The sequence below is a fragment of the Macrobrachium nipponense genome, chromosome 3 (genome assembly GCF_015104395.2).
Source record: "Macrobrachium nipponense isolate FS-2020 chromosome 3, ASM1510439v2, whole genome shotgun sequence".
NCBI classification, from domain to species: Eukaryota; Metazoa; Arthropoda; class Malacostraca; order Decapoda; family Palaemonidae; genus Macrobrachium; species Macrobrachium nipponense.
The window spans coordinates 47,827,905-47,848,585 of record NC_087202.1 but is presented as its reverse complement, the minus strand read 5'-3'; the positions used below and the strand labels follow the sequence as shown (position 1 = coordinate 47,848,585).

The 20,681-nt window shown below is 34.5% G+C and overlaps 1 protein-coding gene across 1 annotated transcript in view; it reads right to left on the bottom strand.

Annotated features, from left to right (window-relative positions):
- Nucleotides 1-9,165: 9,165 nt before the first annotated feature.
- The window catches only part of LOC135222192 (uncharacterized), a 349,661-nt gene continuing 338,145 nt past the window's right edge, over nt 9,166-20,681 (bottom strand). The window contains exons 4-6 of the mRNA XM_064260344.1: nt 16,390-16,473; nt 11,623-11,707; nt 9,166-10,958 (exon numbers count right to left, since the gene is read on the bottom strand). Coding sequence (XP_064116414.1) covers nt 10,687-10,958; nt 11,623-11,707; nt 16,390-16,473 — 441 coding nt within the window. The 3' untranslated portion in view covers nt 9,166-10,686. The remainder of the gene's footprint in view (nt 10,959-11,622; nt 11,708-16,389; nt 16,474-20,681) is intronic.

Sequence of the window (20,681 nt, the reverse complement as noted above, 5' to 3'; positions counted from 1 at the left end):
CTACTTTTCTTCAAGTTAAATTTATGCTTGAAGTCACGAATCCATCTCTAATATGTACTTTGGAGGGAGTGAGGCCTGTTCTCCTGTTGACCTTAATCGGTGTTTATTAGTTTGATTTACGTCATATGCTTTCGAATACACCTTATAACAAACTTCTATGACGAAAGTGAAGAACTCTGGTCTACAAGTTTAATTGGTCTATCATATCGACCTATCAGTCTTACAAAATGCAGAATTCGAAGTCTTCCTCTGGATTCTATAATGATTGGATCTGGCCCATTGTATAAAACCATTCAAGATGTGCATGAATCCATCTCTTGGAATGTCTCGTCTTGATTTGGGCCAGTCATGCCTCTCACCATTGACGTAAAATTACAAAACCGACGATACTACAACAGAACATTTCCTCTCGTGAAACTACCACTCTGCGTCTGACTTCATTCAACCAAGGAGTATTAATTCTCAAATTCAATCAATCTCAAAATCCCAGTTCAACCTTGAACACTACCTTTCACTCACTACGACTACGCCATACTGAACAACCAGACAGAAGCCAGGAGAAGGCCAGTAAAACATAGTACGTTTGTTGACGAAGCGAACGACGCAGTTCAAAGATAGTTTGTCAGGCCGTCAACTAGTCATGAAACAGTTTCGTTGGCGTTTTTATTGATTTGGTACAAATTTTCCTTTTCTTCATGATTTCGTTAAAGTTTTTTTTTTTTTACCTTCCTTTTCCGAGGAGAAAATAATTTTATTATAAAGTGAAACATCTTTGCGAGGCTTTCACTCAGAATTAGAGGTTTTCAAATCGAAAGTTTGTACGCAAGCATAACGCATTCCTTACGTTTTATCATATAAAATATATATTATATATATATGTATATATATATATATATATATATATATATATATATATATATATATATATATATATATATACATAAACAACCTAAAAGACGCATTTTTTTTATAAAACTATTCACAAGGGTTTGAGCTTTGGTCCTGAAAAAGAGACAAAATAAATGTCTTTGGAATGAAAGCATATATCGTGATAAAGAACAGTAGTTGATCAGTGACCTTTCCCAATCAGATTCCCTTCGTGACAAGTCATAGGTGGGTTGATGTACTGGCGCTATAAAAGCCGGCGTTTTAACAAATCTATCATGGCTACAAATACATCTTCAAGTTCATTGTTTACTTTTGCAGGTTCTCTCACCAAGTCATATTTGGATCATTACGCATAATTTTTTTAATGATTTTGCGGATGTAATTTAGCGTTCTCTTGAGCTGCCCTTTAAGTCACGGATGTTTTTGTTTAAGTCTAATATCTTATTATATGCCTCCTAAATTTTCGCATCACATGGGTCCATGGGCGAACTCGTCCATCAGTGATGGAACAGCGACGATGATGTGAAAATAAAGACAAAGAAAAACCACCTGGAATTTCTGTACAGTTTCGAGGACACTCTTCGCGATGCACTGCCGTTAAGCCGGTTCCTCCTTCCTCTGTTCTTTACCACAACCACAAATCTGCTTTACCGAATCTCATATATATACAATATATACCTCTCTCTCTCTCACTCTAGTTTATTACTAGTCTGTTGAATATTGAATTGAATTCCATGGTGACGAAATACAAAGAAAACAGATGTAAGTTTTTTTCTGGACAAGGTAATCACCCATTCCAAGCAATATAGGTCAATTCTGATTACATTTTCTAAAAAACAAAAATAACACGACTAATAAAACGCACACACTATATATATATATATATATATATATATATATATATATATATATATATATATATATTATATATATGTATGTATGTATGTAGTATGTATGTATGTATGTATGTATGTGTTGAAAGCTATAAAAAGTAACTGGTTAAGGTAGTAAGGACAAAATCCAGATTTTGAATATGAGCACAAGATTGGTGCATTCATGGAAATTTACAGTCGAAAATCAGTAGGATGTAAATTTTATTGAATTACTTTCATGCAGAAAAAAAATCACATAAAACATACCATAACTATAAAAGTTTACTACCTTACATTAAAGTGTTAGGAATCCTTTGCACCGAAGGTTTTACTGTTTGCTTAACCACTTGAATTTTAATCGTTATTCATTAGGGTTTTGTGAAAAATGCGTATTGTAAAATACTCACTGAAGTGCAGATAGAATATCATCAGCCAGTATAATTTATTATCTTACCTTATTTACCACGGTATAAGGTGAGACTGCCAATCAGTACTGATGAGCATCCATCACAGGAAAATAATCCTGAACAGCTGCAGAGGCAACAACAACAATAGCAACAATAATATCAACAACAACAATAACCCCCACAACAGCAAACATGGCGATGGAAACCGAGACTATTTTTAAAGCCGAAACTGAGAATAGGAACTGAAAACAAAACCCTTCGCCTCTCAAGTTTCTACAAAACAATCATGAAAGCCAAGACAGAGAGAGAGAGAGAGAGAGAGAGAGAGAGAGAGAGAGAGAGAGAGAGATATATACATATGTATATATATATATATATATATATATATATATATATATAGTATATATATATATATATATAGACCTACATTTAAGCCCGTTTTCCATATTCAGGAATGGCTCCGCAGAAAATATATGACAACAGTCACTGACCGTACACGCAAGCTTCCATCCCATAAATAAAATCACCCTAATTACATAAACCTTATGCCTGGAAATCAGCGTTTTTCTTAAAACTAAAACAAAAACACTAAGAGTAAAACAACGAGATAAATTTTTATTAACTTTATTTTATATACAAGACAGATTTTCTTTTGTTACAAAATTCATCAATATTTAGGCAGTATACAAGTACAACATAACTATATAAACAAATTTTATTATACAACGCTACCATATTTGCCTCCTTTATTTTAAACATTATGAAAATACCTTACACTTATATATTTCCTTAATTAGAGATATAAGATGAAGATTTTGCAAAGGAATTTAGAGTAAAAATGTAAACATAAAAAGAATTAAAACAAAAATAAACAGTAGAAATAACTATTTATAAAGTAAAAATGACTTCTTTTTGAATTAACTTAAAGGGGAAAATATTTTCCATTTTCTACCTCTTTCTTATAAGCAACATGAGCATCAGTTTTCGTGCTGTTTATTGATATGCTCTGTGTGTGTGTGTGAGAGAGAGAGAGAGAGAGAGAGAGAGAGAGAGAGAGAGAGAGAGAGAGAGAGAGAGATTTAATTCCACGTAGAAAACACACAAAAAAGTAATTAAGTGTCACTTCAAGCAGTCAATATTGCATTCTGTGACGTGACTGGATATCAACATTTTCGTCAAATTTGTGAGTTCTGAAAAGTTTTATGGTGATAGGATACCATCACAACTTCAGCTTCTCTTGCAAATGCGCCAGTCATTTTGATCAGATCAAATACACTTTGTCCACTGAAAAAGAATATTCCACTGAAGCAGTAACTGCAATAGTAACAATTGGGGAAGTAGTAGTGATAAAACAGCAAGTGATGACATTTAAAAATAATGCTGTGTTCTAATAAGTTTTAAGTCACATATGAACCTCCTGTGTGTGTGTATATATATATATATATATATATATATATATATATATATATATATATATACATATATAATATCTATGTGTAAGTATGTATGTATGTATAATTCTTTTTTTTAACTTCGAGCCGCTCCTCATCCCTCCTTACATCTCAGAATTATTGTTCCTTTCACCAAGATTCGTCCACCATTCATTCCATGTAACTAACAACAAGATGATCCATACTTTCAGCTACGATAACCATTTTACCGCGTGCATGTATCTTCCTCGCTCATTTTCGTATATCTGACCATTTCGATTTCTCCTACGAAGAATTCAAGTCACAATCCATTATTCACAACGTTTTAAACTTATTTTTTTTCATTCAAATTCAAATTCACATTTTACTTCCATAAAGGAGATGTGGCATAGCATTGCTTTCATGCATTTCCACCCTGGTTTCAAAGACAATAGAAGCATATCTCTAACTCCAGTCTTTTGCTCACTCCTTGCTGCCCTCTTGCTTCACTCATTCTATGACTTGCTTCCCTTATCCTACCATAATCTCCCAAACTTCTTCCAAAATACTTGACCAAATGCGCATCGTTTATTCTTTCACCTTCCACATTAACAACCATTTCTCCACCTTCTTGGTTTCCTTTTACCCTTATAATTTTTTAAGTCTACTCTAAACACTCACACCTCGCAAACACCTTCATTCTTTCACTAATTTAATCAGTTTTTATTACAATTCCCAAACAGTGCAGTATAATCTAAAAAATATCAGTCTTTTATACTAAACATTCACGACTCATTTTCTTATTTAACTTTGCACATGCATTTAATTCCCTTTATCTATTTTCTCGGATAAATGTGCTCGTAAACATATTAAAAAGTCAGAGACAGAACGATCATACGTATATAAGTCCCCCACTTATATATTCTAAGATAAGCTTTGCTTCCATCATAGAAATTTCAGTAGCTCCTCAAACTGATCTTCTAACTATACCACTCTTCCTCAAGGTATTCAACACAACCTTTCTATCGATTCTATCATATGTTTTTTTTGGCAGGTACACGTTTGCAACATAGTTCATCTTTACTTTCAAACATTTCATGTAACCGTTTCATAAATTACACTTGATCCACATACACCCTCCATTGCCAAAACCCACACAGATCCTCTCCAGTAGGTCCTTCAGTCAATCTGCCATATACGTATGTTTTCTTGCTCATTTTCCTCTGTTTAATCTTCCGCCAGTATTTACCGCGCACTGGCTACACGGATGTCCCATACAATTCATAACTACATATATCAAACATCTAATCTCCGTATAAATAAGTATTTATAAGCTAATATGAGTTATCATCCGCCTCCATGACATGACTCAACGGGACTCAACCTTTGATGATCCGATTTTAAATGGGTAAAACAGAGAAAGTAAGCAACAATTTAAAAAAAAAAACAGAATAAATAGTTCATAATATATTTTCTTACGAACTATAATACCTTCCCCTTGAATATGACATCCAGTATCAAGTAATCCAGTCACCTCAAGTGATCACGTTTCCGCAAGATTTCAAAAATTCTTCACCGTTTCAATTTTGCTATTTTCGCAATGTTCCGGTCGCAATGGAATCTTCATTTGTTAGTGTATTCACTATACCGTCAAATACTACAAATTGAAAAAAAAAAGCTTCAGGAAATGAAAAAAAACCACATTAAGGGAGATAATGGGAGATTGCATCATTCTTTCTGAATTCAATTCTTAGTTCTGAAGTTCTCTCAGTCATTATCATCATGCATGAACACCCATACAGTCTTAACACCAATATATATACACACTATATATATATATATTATATATATATATATATATATATATATATATATATATATATGCATCTAAACCGAACATTCATTTACAGTGTACATGGTAAAACGTCTTCAATCTTTTGCCCCATTTGGAAACAAAGGTAAGAGATTCATTCTATGGCCACGGCAAAATTGCACAAAATAAAAGAACAGAGATAATAGATGTAGCTTACTCCTGGACGTGCAAAAGTTGAGCACAAAATAAAAAAAAAATAAAAATCCTCTCGGCATTAAAAAAATACATTGTGGAGCTCAAACAGTCTAATGAAGAAATATTTGCACATCAAGTTGATGCAAGAATGCACATTTTCACTACGCATGATTCAATGTCCCGAATACCAAGGCCTAACCTAGTGGTTTCTATGTCCGAAATACAGAGCAAAATTGAACGGTTTGTAATACTCCTCTCTCATATTTGGGACGCTTTATATCTTGTTTTCCTTTTCGACACGATCAAAATGAAGTCAATTTGGCTTATTAATGACTGGGTCCTCTTCCCCTCCATGGTGGTTGGTTGGTTTAGGCTAGGCCGACCTTATGCCTGCACTGGTTTTAAATGGAGTACAACGCCTGCACTTCAGATAGAAGCCCCACCTGATCTCAGCGCAGTGCAGCATTCGTCTCCTCATAATTTCCTCTGAGCAAATCAGCCTTACCAGGATTGCTCATAGAGGGAAAGAATTTCATTCTGCTATAATGCTTTGGAGCCCAATTCCTGCTTCCTTTCATCTTGATATCGAAGGTCTCCCTTCTTTTCTGGAATCGGTAACTTCATTTATTGTAACAGAAGTTGACATATGTTAATCAACCCCTCATCTGATGACGGGTTATTGAATGCTCCGTAGTTAAATTTTCTTCCTCTTTGCTTTAAAAAAGAAACAAAAACGTACTTTTCCCTGTTATATGTATCGTCAATTTTTTATTTAATCATGACAAACTTGCTCAATTCATTTACTTAATTAACTTCGGAGGTTTCTGCTTTAGTACAGGAATAAAATTTAGATTAGAATCAGCTCGAATCCGATTTCTACACAATTTTATGAACTAAATTTTTTTCACATGGCAGTGATGAATGGAGCCAAATCTGCAAATAGCCTTTGCTTTATGTGGCGCCATTTCATACTGAAAACCATTACGCAATGACGACAACAATAATTTTAATGACTAACAAAAACATGAAGACAAATTCTAAGAAATTCCTTACGAAACTTATGAATTGAGTTAAATTTATAACAATGCATAAAAACTCGTCTTTATCAAAGCGACTATTTTATCACTAACGTTGTTAACGAAAATGCTTATATATTTAATTGGAGGAGATTAAAAAATCCATGAAAAAGGTTTCATAAACAGAACGATCATACGTAAAAAAATAAATCGAGCGAAGAGATGAAAAACTAATGAAATAAACAGATACCGACATATCTAACCTTAACAAATAAACATAATTTCCTCCCCTTCTGCTATTTCGTGACTCTAGAATCCAATATCGAAGTGGTAGCTTTGTCAACTGCAGTTCATGATTACGTCTCCTTGGAGAGTTCAAGGGAAATGGTCTGAGGGTGAATGCGATTCCTTTTGGTCCCTGTGAGACGACAAATTGATTGCAACAGCCTGGAAACTTACGTAGCTTTTGAACGCAACCACCTAATACACACACACACATACATACTATATCTATCTATATATATATATATATATATATATATATATATTAATATATATATCATACATACAATACATATATAATAATATATATATATGTATATAATATATATATATATATGGTATATATAAAATTGTATATATATATATATATATATATATATATCTATAATAGTATAGTATAATCTGTGTGTGTGTGTGTACACATACATACACATGTGTGTGAAATTTTCTATCACGTCGAGATTTATACACATTCATTAAGCTACAAATGTAGCTTAATATCGAATCCGCGCTTCTGGATTACTCCGGAAGGCGATTTTTTTCAAATTTATAAATGGAATGGCGCTGAAGTGCGTTGAACTGACGACACAATACCTTTCCAACTACTCCAGTCTACGGTAACCATTGAGCTGTCAAGTAAGGCTCAGAGGTCACCGTCGACTGGAATCGTTGGAAAGGTATTGCGTCGTCAATTCGGGACGCTCAGTACCATTCCATTTATGATCAGAAAAAAAAAAATCCCCTTCGGGAATATTAGCGAAGTATCACGATTTCGATATTAAACGACATCTGTAGCCTAATGAATAATATATATGTATGTTAATATATATATATTATATTATTATATATATATATATATATATATATATGTATATATATATATATATATATATATATATACATATATATATATATATATATATATATATATATATATATATATATATAATATATACATACTATATAATGACCATTTATCAAACTCAAGGTCTTCCGATGGCAAAAATAATCTACATCTAAGGCAAGTTTCACGGTTAACTCCAAGAAACGGTAACTAGGATAACTATATCAATCAAAATTGGAGAGATTAATTATAAATAACACAGGTGTCAAGAACCAAAACACAATTCTAAAAGATTTAGCTTACAGTGTGTTTATCATGAATGTGGCTCCTTTTTTTTATTTCGACGACGGACAGAGGAGACGCCGGAAGGCTGGGGTCTCAGCTTTTATCGAACACCGAGCTTGGTGAGTCGTTCAACGGGAAAACTTGCATATCAGCGTGACGTTAAGAATAAAACATGCCAGGTTTTCTGTCTCGTCTTCAGCGGGCAATTTTTCTTCCTACAGCAAAAACATCTTTCCTGTCTGATACACAAACATGTGTTTCATATGAATAGATTGAAAAGACATGGCTGCCAGTGTTAGTGGGTCAGTACACACCACATATCAGTCACGAAATTCGAAGGATAGAAGATCCCAAACTCTGTATGTGGGGCATAATGTTATTATTCCCAAAACAATTCATTTGTCCCTCACGGTCTCCTTTTTTTCTACCTTGGGCCTGAATTAAACACCCAAGCTTAATCGAACGGCATTTCAACGCAAAAGAAATATGGTGATATTGGAACCAGAGAGACGACGGTTCCAGTTCAGAGAGAACGAATACCAGTGATGAATTAACGATGTCGGCATTTGATGACCAAATTCGAAGTAAAAATGAACCCTGGCATAAAACGGTACACATTCATCGGCTTCCGCTGGGTTAACGTAAATACAGAATGCACAATTCACAAGCCGACAAGAGAGAGAGAGAGAAATAAATAGAACTTCCTCTCTCTCTCTCTCTCTCTCTCTCTCTCTCTCGACCGGAATGCTTCGGCCTGCCACAGAACTCGTATCAGAAACGTAGGAATTTCATCGGGAATATAAACAAAGGTATTATACGCAATCGAATGGATCTGGATGATTTGGCAATAAACCCTGATCTTAAAACAAATACTGATAATATTGCCAGTCTCTCTCTCTCTCTCTCTCTTACGCAATGGCCCACAAGCAAAGGCGCACAGACGCAGTCACACACACAGACAAACACACACACACACACCACATACACATACAAACAAACACACACACCAAATACATATACATACACACACACACACACACACACACACATATATATATATAATATATATATATATATATATATATATATTATTATATAATATATATGTACACACACACACACACGGTATCACAAACAAGAGCAATCCGAACATGTTTCTTTGACTATGAATTTGTACTAAAAATGAAGAAGAAGAAGAAGAAGAAGAAGAAGAAGAAGACTTCCTTAGATCCGAAATAACACCACCTACACAATCTACAGTAATATACATGAATGAGATATAGTTATTTCGTGAAATTTTAACGAAGAAACCGCGCTATGTATACAATACTTTTACTACGCCATTCACGGAATGTATAATTATCGACACCAAGTAAAAAATGTCGCTGGATTAGCACCTTAGTTTAAATGCAGTTCACGACAGTGATTTACACAATTGTCTCCGTTTCTTTTGACGTTAAGAATCCTGGTCCTCTTTTGTTGTCATTTGAACCGATGTATCAAATTATTTTCTCTCCGATGGCCTTTTCATTAAATCGAAACACGAAAATTCACGGTTTGTGGGGATAAAAAAATTTACCATTGTTCATACAAAATTATTCCAGTGGTTTTTGCAGTTTCTAACACCTATAGAAAAAATTGATTTTTCCTTTCGTACGCAAATTATAATCAAATATATTTTTCCAGTATTTGTAGATATATAATGCAATAAGTCTTCCAAGATTTTGCACATGAATACATAACCAGTCGTTACTCTTCATCCACAAATAATCAAATATGATGTTTTTCTGTTTTTTTTTCACAAAGAAAAAAAAATATTTATAATTCTCGTACACAATTAATCTTTTCATTTTCATACACACAATTAAAAGTACTTATTTTACCTTAAGCACAAAGTCAATGTTGGCTTTTGCCTGCCGGTATGAAAGTAGGGTAGGATTCACTAGGATACACGGAAAATATCCTCAAGTCTCTCTGCTTGGTGCTAAAGGACATTTCAAGGATTTGTATACAACACTTAGCAAAATCCTAACAGTAGTTTTACAGTCAAGGCACGGCATAAGTCTATTGTGAGAGTACCTCCGATGGAATAAGTCACCGCCTCGTGATGTCAGCAGGAAGAGAAGTGAAACGGGAAACAAACAAATGTAACATTGCAAGTTGTATGACTAAACTAAGTGATGCTTTAAACATGAAATTTCCTTTGAAGAATAAAATTCGGATAAATACTTCATGATCCAATATTCTTGTCAGCCAACTGAGTTCCAGAGAGAGAGAGAGAGAGAGAGAGAGAGAGAGAGAGAGAGAGAGAGAGAGAGAGAGAGAGCTCAAAATATGGAAAATATGGAGCTGTTGGCAAAGGACTGAAATGAATATCCAAAATTAGTGAATTTGATTTCTATATGAGAGAGAGAGAGAGAGAGAGAGAGAGAGAGAGAGAGAGAGAGAGAGAGAGAGAGAGAGAGAGAGAATTTTCATCTGAGCCGACACTTCGATCTCCTCCGTTTGAGTATTTCTGAATGATCAGGAGATATTCGTCAGAGAGCTTCACATCAGAAACGCTTAACTCCACCCGGTCTTTTCTTCCCTACACAAGACCACAAGGCTGCAACACTCGACTCTGAATTTCATGACCAGAGAATTCCGCTCAGGAGGACTTCGTTATCCGCAGCTTCTCAAGTATTGCTTCCACCGGTGACTTGTTGCACCCGAGAGGAGGGCCTGGAGCCTCGAGATTCGAACGTGTGCCCCACTTGAGTCTTGCTGTTGAAGACCACTTGACCCTCGCTGTTGCAGGCTGCATGAAACTCGCTATTGCGGACGACGCTTAGGAGAAGGAGAGAGCAGAAGTACGAGAAGAGGCAAGACAGAAGCGACGGAGTGAAGAAAGATGCCGACGGCCGGACAGCGCCTCCGCCGTTTGTCTGCACGGCTTCTGGGGTCTCACCTACAAGGAAGAAGAAGAGTTCGTTGGAAATGTCAACAGGAGCAGGTCAGTTAACAATGAGGTACAGGACCACTTCACTTTAAAAACGCTTTGATGTGAGTTATTAATGTTTCAAAACTTCAGGTAATTTTCTTTTTTAATCCGATGGATAGTTACATATCGTGCCAGAGGCATATGCAATGCTAGTTACTTTATGCCTATACAAGACCAACAGACAATTAAAAGAACAAATTCTCATTTTCAAAGCTACCTAGCATCACTTACGGTGTGAAAGTAATTCATCTTTGTATTCGATCAAATCTTTTATCTATAGAGTAGTTTTCTTTAATAGATGTATGAATTGTCAAGAATAAGTAAGATTAGCCTTTGTTAAATGCAATTCTTTCAATACTTCTTTTCTTGCCAAAAGCATCAAATTGTCCTTTCAACATTCATAGCTTCAAGAGGGATCAAGTTTTACTATATATCTCAAATGTTGCTCAGATTTCAATCTCAGTGAAAAGCGTAAAGAAAAGTGAATTGAATTATGATGAAGGTAATTTTTCTTTCTAACATTACACTTAGGCGGCATCTTGTGGATTATCAAGTCTACTATCATTGTCTGTCAAAAATAGAAAGCTCACACCATCTCTCAAACACTGAACGAAAAAGGCCAAAAACTTACCATTCAGGACGTGAACCCTTAGGGAGGTAGCGGCTGTGTTGGATGGGGAACAGGAGTAGTTGCCTGAGTCGGGGGGTTGAGCATTCTAAGTGAGAGATGACGAAACGTTAACAAAACTTTATATTTTTGCATATAAAATATTTTTAAATGAAAAATATCATACCAACAAAAATTAATATATTATGATAAACAATATACTAGATATGTAAAATATTATGATATATTTATAAATTTGTCTTAATAGTAAAACATTGTAATTTTACATAAAGATTAACAACCCACCCACCAAAATAATAATAATAATAATAATAATAATAATAATAATAATAATAATAATAATAATAATAATAATGACAGGAAAAGGCAAGTGAGAGAAAGTTCACTTGTAGATACTTTTTGTTTTCGAAATATTTACCTACAAAACTAATTTAGTACTCTACAATAATATGCTATATTTATACATATAATTATGAAATTTTTTTATCCTATCTAATTTATTAATAAACTCTTTCATTTCCTAGGAATAGATCTTGGAAATGTACAGGTGCACTGCTGAGATTTAGTTTATAAGATTTCTCAAATGAATAGTATTTGTTCCTAATGAGGCTAAGTTAACGCGTGTCATCTTTAATAAATTATTAAAACTGATATCCGTAACATAAAACCAGTCACAGAACCGGATAATGTAACTCATGAGCATTTATCTAGTTACACGAGAGAGAGAGAGAGAGAGAGAGAGAGAGAGAGAGAGAGAGAGAGAGAGAGAGAGAGAGAGAGAGAGGTGGAATCCATAAAGGAATTCGCATGACTGCGGGGACAAGAATTGATTCCGTTAATATCATTGCATCGTTATCTTCACTCTAAAGCCTTTTCCCGACCAATTTCCATGAAGAAAAAAAAAAGTGCAGTATAGAAAGAGCGCCAAAAATCCAATCAAGTCAAAAACGACACCATTTTTAAAAAAGTTCCTAACTCCTCAATTTTGGTTCCCTTATTGTTCATAGCGAAAAACTCCTCTCTTTCCGAGTATAGAAAGATAACTCGGTTTTGGCAAGAGACCCTTTTGAAAAAGAAACTCCGTATTTTGGAAAATTTCCTGAGTGAAAACGCGAATCTCCCAATTTTTCTGAATTAAAAATTTCTATATAAAAAATCTGTACTTTTTTTTATCTATTCAGAGTAATGTCTATCAAAGCACATTCACTTTGACAGAACATGCTTTTGGAGAAATGGATATGAGAAATTTGAACTCTCCACTTTTATATATATATATATATAAAAAAAAAATAGCCTCTACAATAAAGTGTGTCAGGACACTGTATTGACAGAAACGTAGATTAAAGGAAAAAATTCTACAACCTTTTAATTATTATTATTATTATTCCTTAGGTTACTTAACTGGTATCTCTCGGGCATCAATGTGACCTGCTTCCACGGACACGCCAGACCAACAAAGTCTACTGCAAAAATTAACAACGAATGTTTCAGATCGGAATAGGCATTGGGCGTACGAACAACCTTTCCCTCTTACCCAGACTTGCGTCTGTCTTGATGGCGGTGGTGTTTTCCTGCCCCCGAGGAAACACTAAGTATAGAAACACAAAATTTCTATACAAATTTATACATTCCTAGCGTCAGAAGCACCGAGACAAAATGCCAAAACAGGAACATTGGCTAACAATAACAAACAATTCCCAGAGGAACTTAGAGAACAACGAGAGATATTATTCCATCTGAAGAAGTTGAAGAGCGCCTTCTACTGTGTATGTACTACATCATGTCAGACAGATTTCGGAATTATTATTTAATAACGTCCAAAGTCCCAAGTAACGACGTTACCATTGCTGCATAAAATACGCATTTATATCTTTAGGGTTTCCCCCAACATAGAAATTCACTCAGGAAATATCCTTCCTGGAAATCTCGTAAAATTGATAATGCCACAACAACGCCATGAATAGGAGCAGAAATTCCCATAAAACATTTCTGACGGAATGTCGCAAAAAAGAAGCCAGTCCCATAGCAGGTTTATATATATACATACATACATATATGTATATGTATGTATGTATGTTTTATACACATACACACACAAATATATATACATAGTATATATATATATATATATATATATATATATATATATATATATATATATATATATATATATATATATCTATATATATATATATAACGAATTTTTGTACTTTTGCACCAGTGACTTTTTTATATTCACAAATGTTACGACTTTACGTCAAGGTTCGAATCCTGGTAGGAGCAGAAGATTTATTAATGTAATCCTCCATTCAAGTCAATACACTTCTGAAGACGGGGTTTCCACCTCATTAATTCTCCTCCGTAGAGAGCAGCTCTGTCTTTCGTTGTGCACCATGTAGAAACACTAGTTTCCGAATCGTGTTCCTTTAAAATGTTCTTCAAGCTTTGGGCATAAAAAGATGTCTGAAGGGGCAACATTAGGACTGTAAGGTGGATGGGGTACTGCTCCCAATGAAATTGTCATAGAACAGCTCTTGTTACCCTCGAAGAATGTGCTGTGCGTTGTCTTGATAAATGAGAACTGGTTTTTTTCGATAGAGCATTTTCCAATTTCCTAAAAACATTTTCGTAATATGGCCCCATTATCGTTCTTTGACCTTGAACAAAATGACCCCTTCACCATCCCATGAAATGTTAGCCATCACCTTCTGTGCCAGCCTCTCTACCTTGAATTTGAATGGTCCACCAGACGCCCTCGGAAGCCGATGTTTTGACTGGATCTCGCTCTCGGGATCATAGTGATAATTCCAAGTCTCATCTCCAGTTAGGATTCGTTCCACAAATTCTTCTTCATCAAGTTCAATCTTGCTTAAAAGGCTCATGTAAATGTCAGCTTTTTGAGCGAATTGATCCTTACGCAACGCTTTTATTACCCACAGAGCAGATAACATACTGAGAGCAAGATGTTCATGCAAAATTGAAAATACTGAACCACGTGAAATTCCCGCATCTATGGCTATGGCGTCAATCGAAATCCTTCGGTCTTCTTCAACCAATGTCCGAACTTAAGCCACAGGTTCTTCATTTGTCGAGGTTGATAGCTTCCCTCCCTTCCAAGTCTTTTCCTTGGAACGCTTAATCATATATAAACTGTTGTTTTGTGAGGGGCAGCATCCCCATAAACTTGTTGCATGGCATCAATGATCTGAGAAGATTTCCAGTCGAGTTTTGTTAAGCCTTTGATGTTAGTTCTCACTTCAAAGTTGTCCTTTTCCATGGTGCTAAAAGAGCCCTTCTTTTCAAGACACCTTAACACAACAGCTGGTGTACTAATAATGAGTGGACTTGCGCGTAGGCACCACCATCTAATGTTGGCTTCTTGCCTTTGACTCACCCTCGTATAGTATATATAAATAATGTATACTTATAAACACACACACATACAGACGCAAACAAACACAAATATATATCATATATATATATATATATATATATATATATATATATATATATATATATATATATATTCTTTATATTACACTCTTTATTCCTCCCAATAATTCCTATTTATATATTTATGCACCGTTTTCTCTATCCACTCACTTTCTATTCTCATAAAGTATTTTGGTCCATTTCCTCACCTATCGTCTATTTATAATTACAGTAAGGCAGTGGTTTTCAAACTTTTTGTGTCCATGGCCCATTTTTGGCATCCGTAAATACTCTTGGCCCACTGCCCTTCAGAACTGCGTAATGATGACAATAGAATTATTATAAAGCATTCTCTCTCTCTCTCTCTCTCTCTCTCTCTCTCTCTCTCTCTCTCTCTCTCTCTCTCTCTCTCCTCTCTCTCTCTCTCTCTCTCTCTCTCCGGGTGCATATTTTAGCGTGCTTATTTTCCTCTTCATTATTTCTAGATTTTTCATCTTTTAAATACTGTTTTGAAGATGCCCGTGTCATGGACTCACAGGTTGAATACCACTGCCCTAAGATAACCAATATTTCCACCTCTTCATATTTCTCAACCTATCACTCACCTCCTCCCATCGTTCATTTACAATACCATGTAACTGTAGGTACAGATGAGCTTAACAGCCACTACCTTAAATCCTCTAAACTTAACGGCTGTATTTCACATCTACAAACGAGTACTTGGCTCGACAACTTGTTTCTGTCTCACTTTTTTAAATGAATTAATCAATCAATTATTTTTTATTTTTTTGCAAAGCCCCGCTAACTTTCTTGCCTTATCAATTCTATAATGCACAAAAACTCTCATCCATTTATGATGCTGCCTGTTTCCTGCCTATCGTAACCACTCTTTCCTAAACTGGCGTGCTTGTAGCTTTCTTCGAGGTGAAGTACCATCTTCCCTCTTTCCTCCTTATTTTCATATATATATATATGACAAAAGAACGGCAGTCTAAAGGCCTTGCAGCTGTACTCCATTATTTCACTTTCCATCGTGGCTTTTGCCTTTTTTTTATATTTTCATCACGTTCCAAATTTTCGTGATTCAGTTAAACATATACATACATACATACATACATACATACTACATACATACATACATACATACATATATATATATATATATATATATATATATATATATATATATATATACATACATATATGTGTGTATAACTTGTATCTTGAAACCTTCACGTAGCTAAATAAGGCTTCGTACAAAAAATAATACACGAAAAAGAAAAAGAAAATAAAATAAAACAATAAAAAAAAACTAGCACCAGCAAATACAATCCTCACCTGAATGAGAAGATATCCCGTGGTGGAGTTGCTTCTCTCAGTGACACTCGTGATGCCTCCCCTGGGAGAGTCGTAGGTGATCACCTGTTGGGTCACATTAATGGAAATATTAAAGAAAAAGTTTTTTGAAGGCATTCTATGTTGCTAAGCTACTAATGTTATACATGGTTGTTAATATGCTACTATTATGTATTGTTGTTGCAAACCTACTGTTTTTATATATTGTCGTTACACTGCTATTGTTATATATTGTTGTTGCTACCCTACTGTTCTTATATATTGTTGTTGCTATGCTATTATTGTTATAGTATATTGTTGTTTCTAACCTACTGTTCTTATATATTGCTGTCGCTATGCACTATCATTTATATTGCTATGCAGTATACTATTGTCATATATTGTTGTTGCTATGCTACTATTGTTATATATTGTTGTTGCTATCCTACTATTCTTATATATTGTTGTCGCTTCACTTCTATTGTTATATACTATTGTCGCTACACTACTGTTAAATATTATTGTTGCTACCAAAATGTTCTTATATATTGTTGTTGCTACGCTACTATTCTTATACATTGTTATTACTACCCTATTGTTGTTATATGTGGTTGTTGCTATGCCACTAATGTTTATGTTGTTGTTGGTATGCTACTGCTGTTGTATATTGTTGTTGTTACGCTACTGCTGTTATATATTGTTGTTAATATGCAACTATCGTTATATATTGTTTTTGTTACCCAACTGTTCTTGTATATTGTTGTCGCTGCACTACTATTGTTATATATTGTTGTTGCTATCCTGTTGTTATATATTGTTGCAGCCTCACTACTATTGTTAGTATATCGTTGCAGCTACGTTACTATTGCTATATATTGTTGTTGCTACCCTACTGTTCTTGTATATTGTTGCAGCTCCGCTACTACTGTTAGTTACATTGCTGTTGCTATGCTACGGTATGAAACTGAGTGAATATTACTAAGCAAGTTATTGGTGGTTTTAGTTTGTCACTGAAGAGTGTACTCACATGCCACAATTCAATGTAATATAAAGGGGGATGAAGAAATACCCGTTAAAATACTGTTTTCTAAATAAAGTTTATGTATATTTTAAAATATGTTCATGCATCGGAAGGTTTTTATACGTCTTGACCTCATACGGATTTAATGATTACTTCTATTCGCCCTTACCTTCTATATCATATTTAGGTGAATTTCCTCTTAAAGCTCGAGCGTCTGATCACTCGTTTTGTTCTTTACTAGACCTATACCAGAGGCTATCTATCAGATCAGTGACTCTGCTTTAGGATCCTCTCTTCTTCAGATCTAAAGTGGCTAGCTACTCTCTTTTCTACAGGTACCATTTTGACAAGTGCTCAACGGGAAATCTGTAACCAATTTGTCTTATTTTTCTTGGCATAAGGCTCTGGACATCTCTTTTTACTTCCGAATTCTCTGAAACTTAAAATCCTCAGTTCATCAATAAGCAGCCTATAGATTCCCATCCGGGTAAGCTTCTCTCTTTTTCATATTCCATTCCTTTCTTTTACACATCGACCCGGAGACCTTACCTTACAGACCTTACATCTTGTTCGGGTTGCCCCAGGTCCCTCAGTGTGAGGCACCTCTAATGTCTACCAGAGAGTTGCTAGTACATCTTCCGGTATATTTTGCATCTTCCAATCTTGGATGGTCTGGGATGCAGTTTAGATATTTGTCGAGCTTATTCTTAAACACATCTACGCTCACTCCTGATATATTCCTCAGATGAGCTGGCAACGCATTGAATAGACGCTGCATTATCGATGCTGGTGCGTAGTGGATTAATGTCCTGTGTGCTTTCCTTATTTTTCCTGGTATAGTTTTGGGCACTATTAATCTACCTCTGCTTGCTCTTTCTGATATTTTTAGTTCCATGATATTTTCTGCTATTCCTTCTATCTGTTTCCATGCCTGAATTATCATGTAGCGTTCTCTTCTCCTTTCTAGACTATATATAGATTGTAGTCTTTCCCAGTAGTCTAGGTCCTTAACTTCTTCTATTCTAGCTGTAAAGGACCTTTGTACACTCTCTATTTGTGCAATATCCTTTTGATAGTGTGGGTACCATATCATATTGCAATATTCAAGTGGACTACGAACATATGTTTTATAAAGCATAATCATGTGTTCAGCTTTTCTTGTTTTTGAAGTGCCGTAACAACATTCCCATTTTGCTTTACATTTTGCCAACAGAGTTGCTATTTGATCATTGCATAACATGTTCCTATTCATCATCACACCAAGGTCTTTAACTGCTTCCTTATTTGTGATGGTCTCATTATTAGGTCCCTTATATGCATATATCTTTCTTTCTCTGTCTCCATAATTTATTGATTCAAATTTATCAGAGTTAAATACCATCCTATTTACCTCTGCCCAATCATATACTTTGTTAAGGTCTCTTTGTAGAGCGTTCCTATCTTCGTCACAAGTAATTTCTCTACTTATTTCTTGTGTCATCTGCGAAACTACTCACTACCGAATCCTTCACATTATTGTCTATGTCTTCAATCATAATAACAAACAGTATTGCAGCTAACACCGTACCTTGCGGCACACCGGATATTACCTTGACTTCATCCGATTTCTCATCGTTTGCAATAACTATCTGTTTTCTGTTGTGTAAAAATTCTTTTAACCATCTTCCTACTTATCCACGATATTGTGTTTTCTAATTTTCTTCGCTAATATATTATGGTCTACTTTATCAAAAGCTTTTGACAAAAGTCTAAATAAACCAAATCATCGTTTTCATTTTCCGCTTTTCATATTTTTCTTGAACTAGTGTTTCCACGGTGGACTAACAGTTGGGTTTGTGTACTTTTTCCGGGTACGAAAACCATGTTTGTCCTTTATTAAACAATTATATTAATGTTTCATAATATTTTTCTTCATTACCCTTTCATACACTTTCATAATATGTGATGTTAGACTCACAGGCCTATAATTACTTGCCTCTAGTCTTGATCCACTTTTGAAAGTAGGGGTGATATATGCTAATTTGTGCTCATCATAAATCTTGCCTGTATCTACACTTTGTCTTAATAATATTGCAAGTGGCTTTGCGATAGAATGACTACTTTCTTTAACAAAATAGCAGGAATTCCATCAGGCCTGCAGCAGCTCCATTTTTAATTTCATTAATAGCCTGCACAATATCAGCTTCATTAATATCTATGTCAGCTAAATATTCACTATTTTCATCCTTACTTCTATATCATTATCTTCATTATCTATTCTAGGGGTGAATTCTCTCTATATCGTTCTGCCAGTATGTTGCAAATTTCCTTTTTTTCATTCGTTAATCTCCCTTCAATTCTCAGAGGGCCTATTTCTATTCTTCTTTTATTCATCTTCTTCGCATATGCGTATAATAGTTGGGGTTTTGCTTGATATTTAATAGGGTTTTTTCTTCCAAGTCCCGTTTTTCATTTCTTTTGATTGTATAATCTTTTGTTCTGCATTTTCTATCTTACTTTTTAGTTCTATAACTTTCCATGCATTTTTTTCTTTTGCAAGACCTTTTTTTCCACTTTCTGATTTTCTGGAACAAGATCCTTCTGTCTCTTGGTATGCATGAATGATGTTTACTTTTCTTCTTCGGTATATATTTTTCCACTATTTTCTCCAATATTTTATATAATATCTCCGTATTTACCCTTATGTCATCACTTACGAAAATGTTATCCCAATCTTTGTTTAATTCTTCATTATTCTGACATTTTATATTTTTACTGTATAAGAAGTTGTATTTTCCATATCCTTCCCACTTTTTCATTTCTTGCTTATCTCTATTTTCACTTGCTTTGGAATGAACTGTTAATTCTATGACATTATGGTCTGAAATATTCGCATTATAAACTATTATTTCTTTAACATAATCATCTCGTTCACAAATACTAGGTCTAAAGTACCTTTTTCCTTTCTTGTTGGCAGGTGATTTATTTGTTGAATGTTGTATTTCTAGTAGCATATCTAATAGCTTTTCAAATTGCCTCTTATCTTCTGCACTACTATTACTCTCTTTTTTATATGTATAAGTACAACCACAATCTCCTATTCGTTCTTCCATTCTACGAAAGGAAAGTTGAAGTCACCAGATAGGAGATAGTCCAGTCCTTGTGATTTCTACATATATCATCCAATTTTTTCAATTATTAAGTCAAACTCTTTAGTATTAGGAGGTCTATATATTACTATGTTCATCAATTTTTCAGATTCAAATTCTACCGCTATTAGTTCACATTCTGAGTT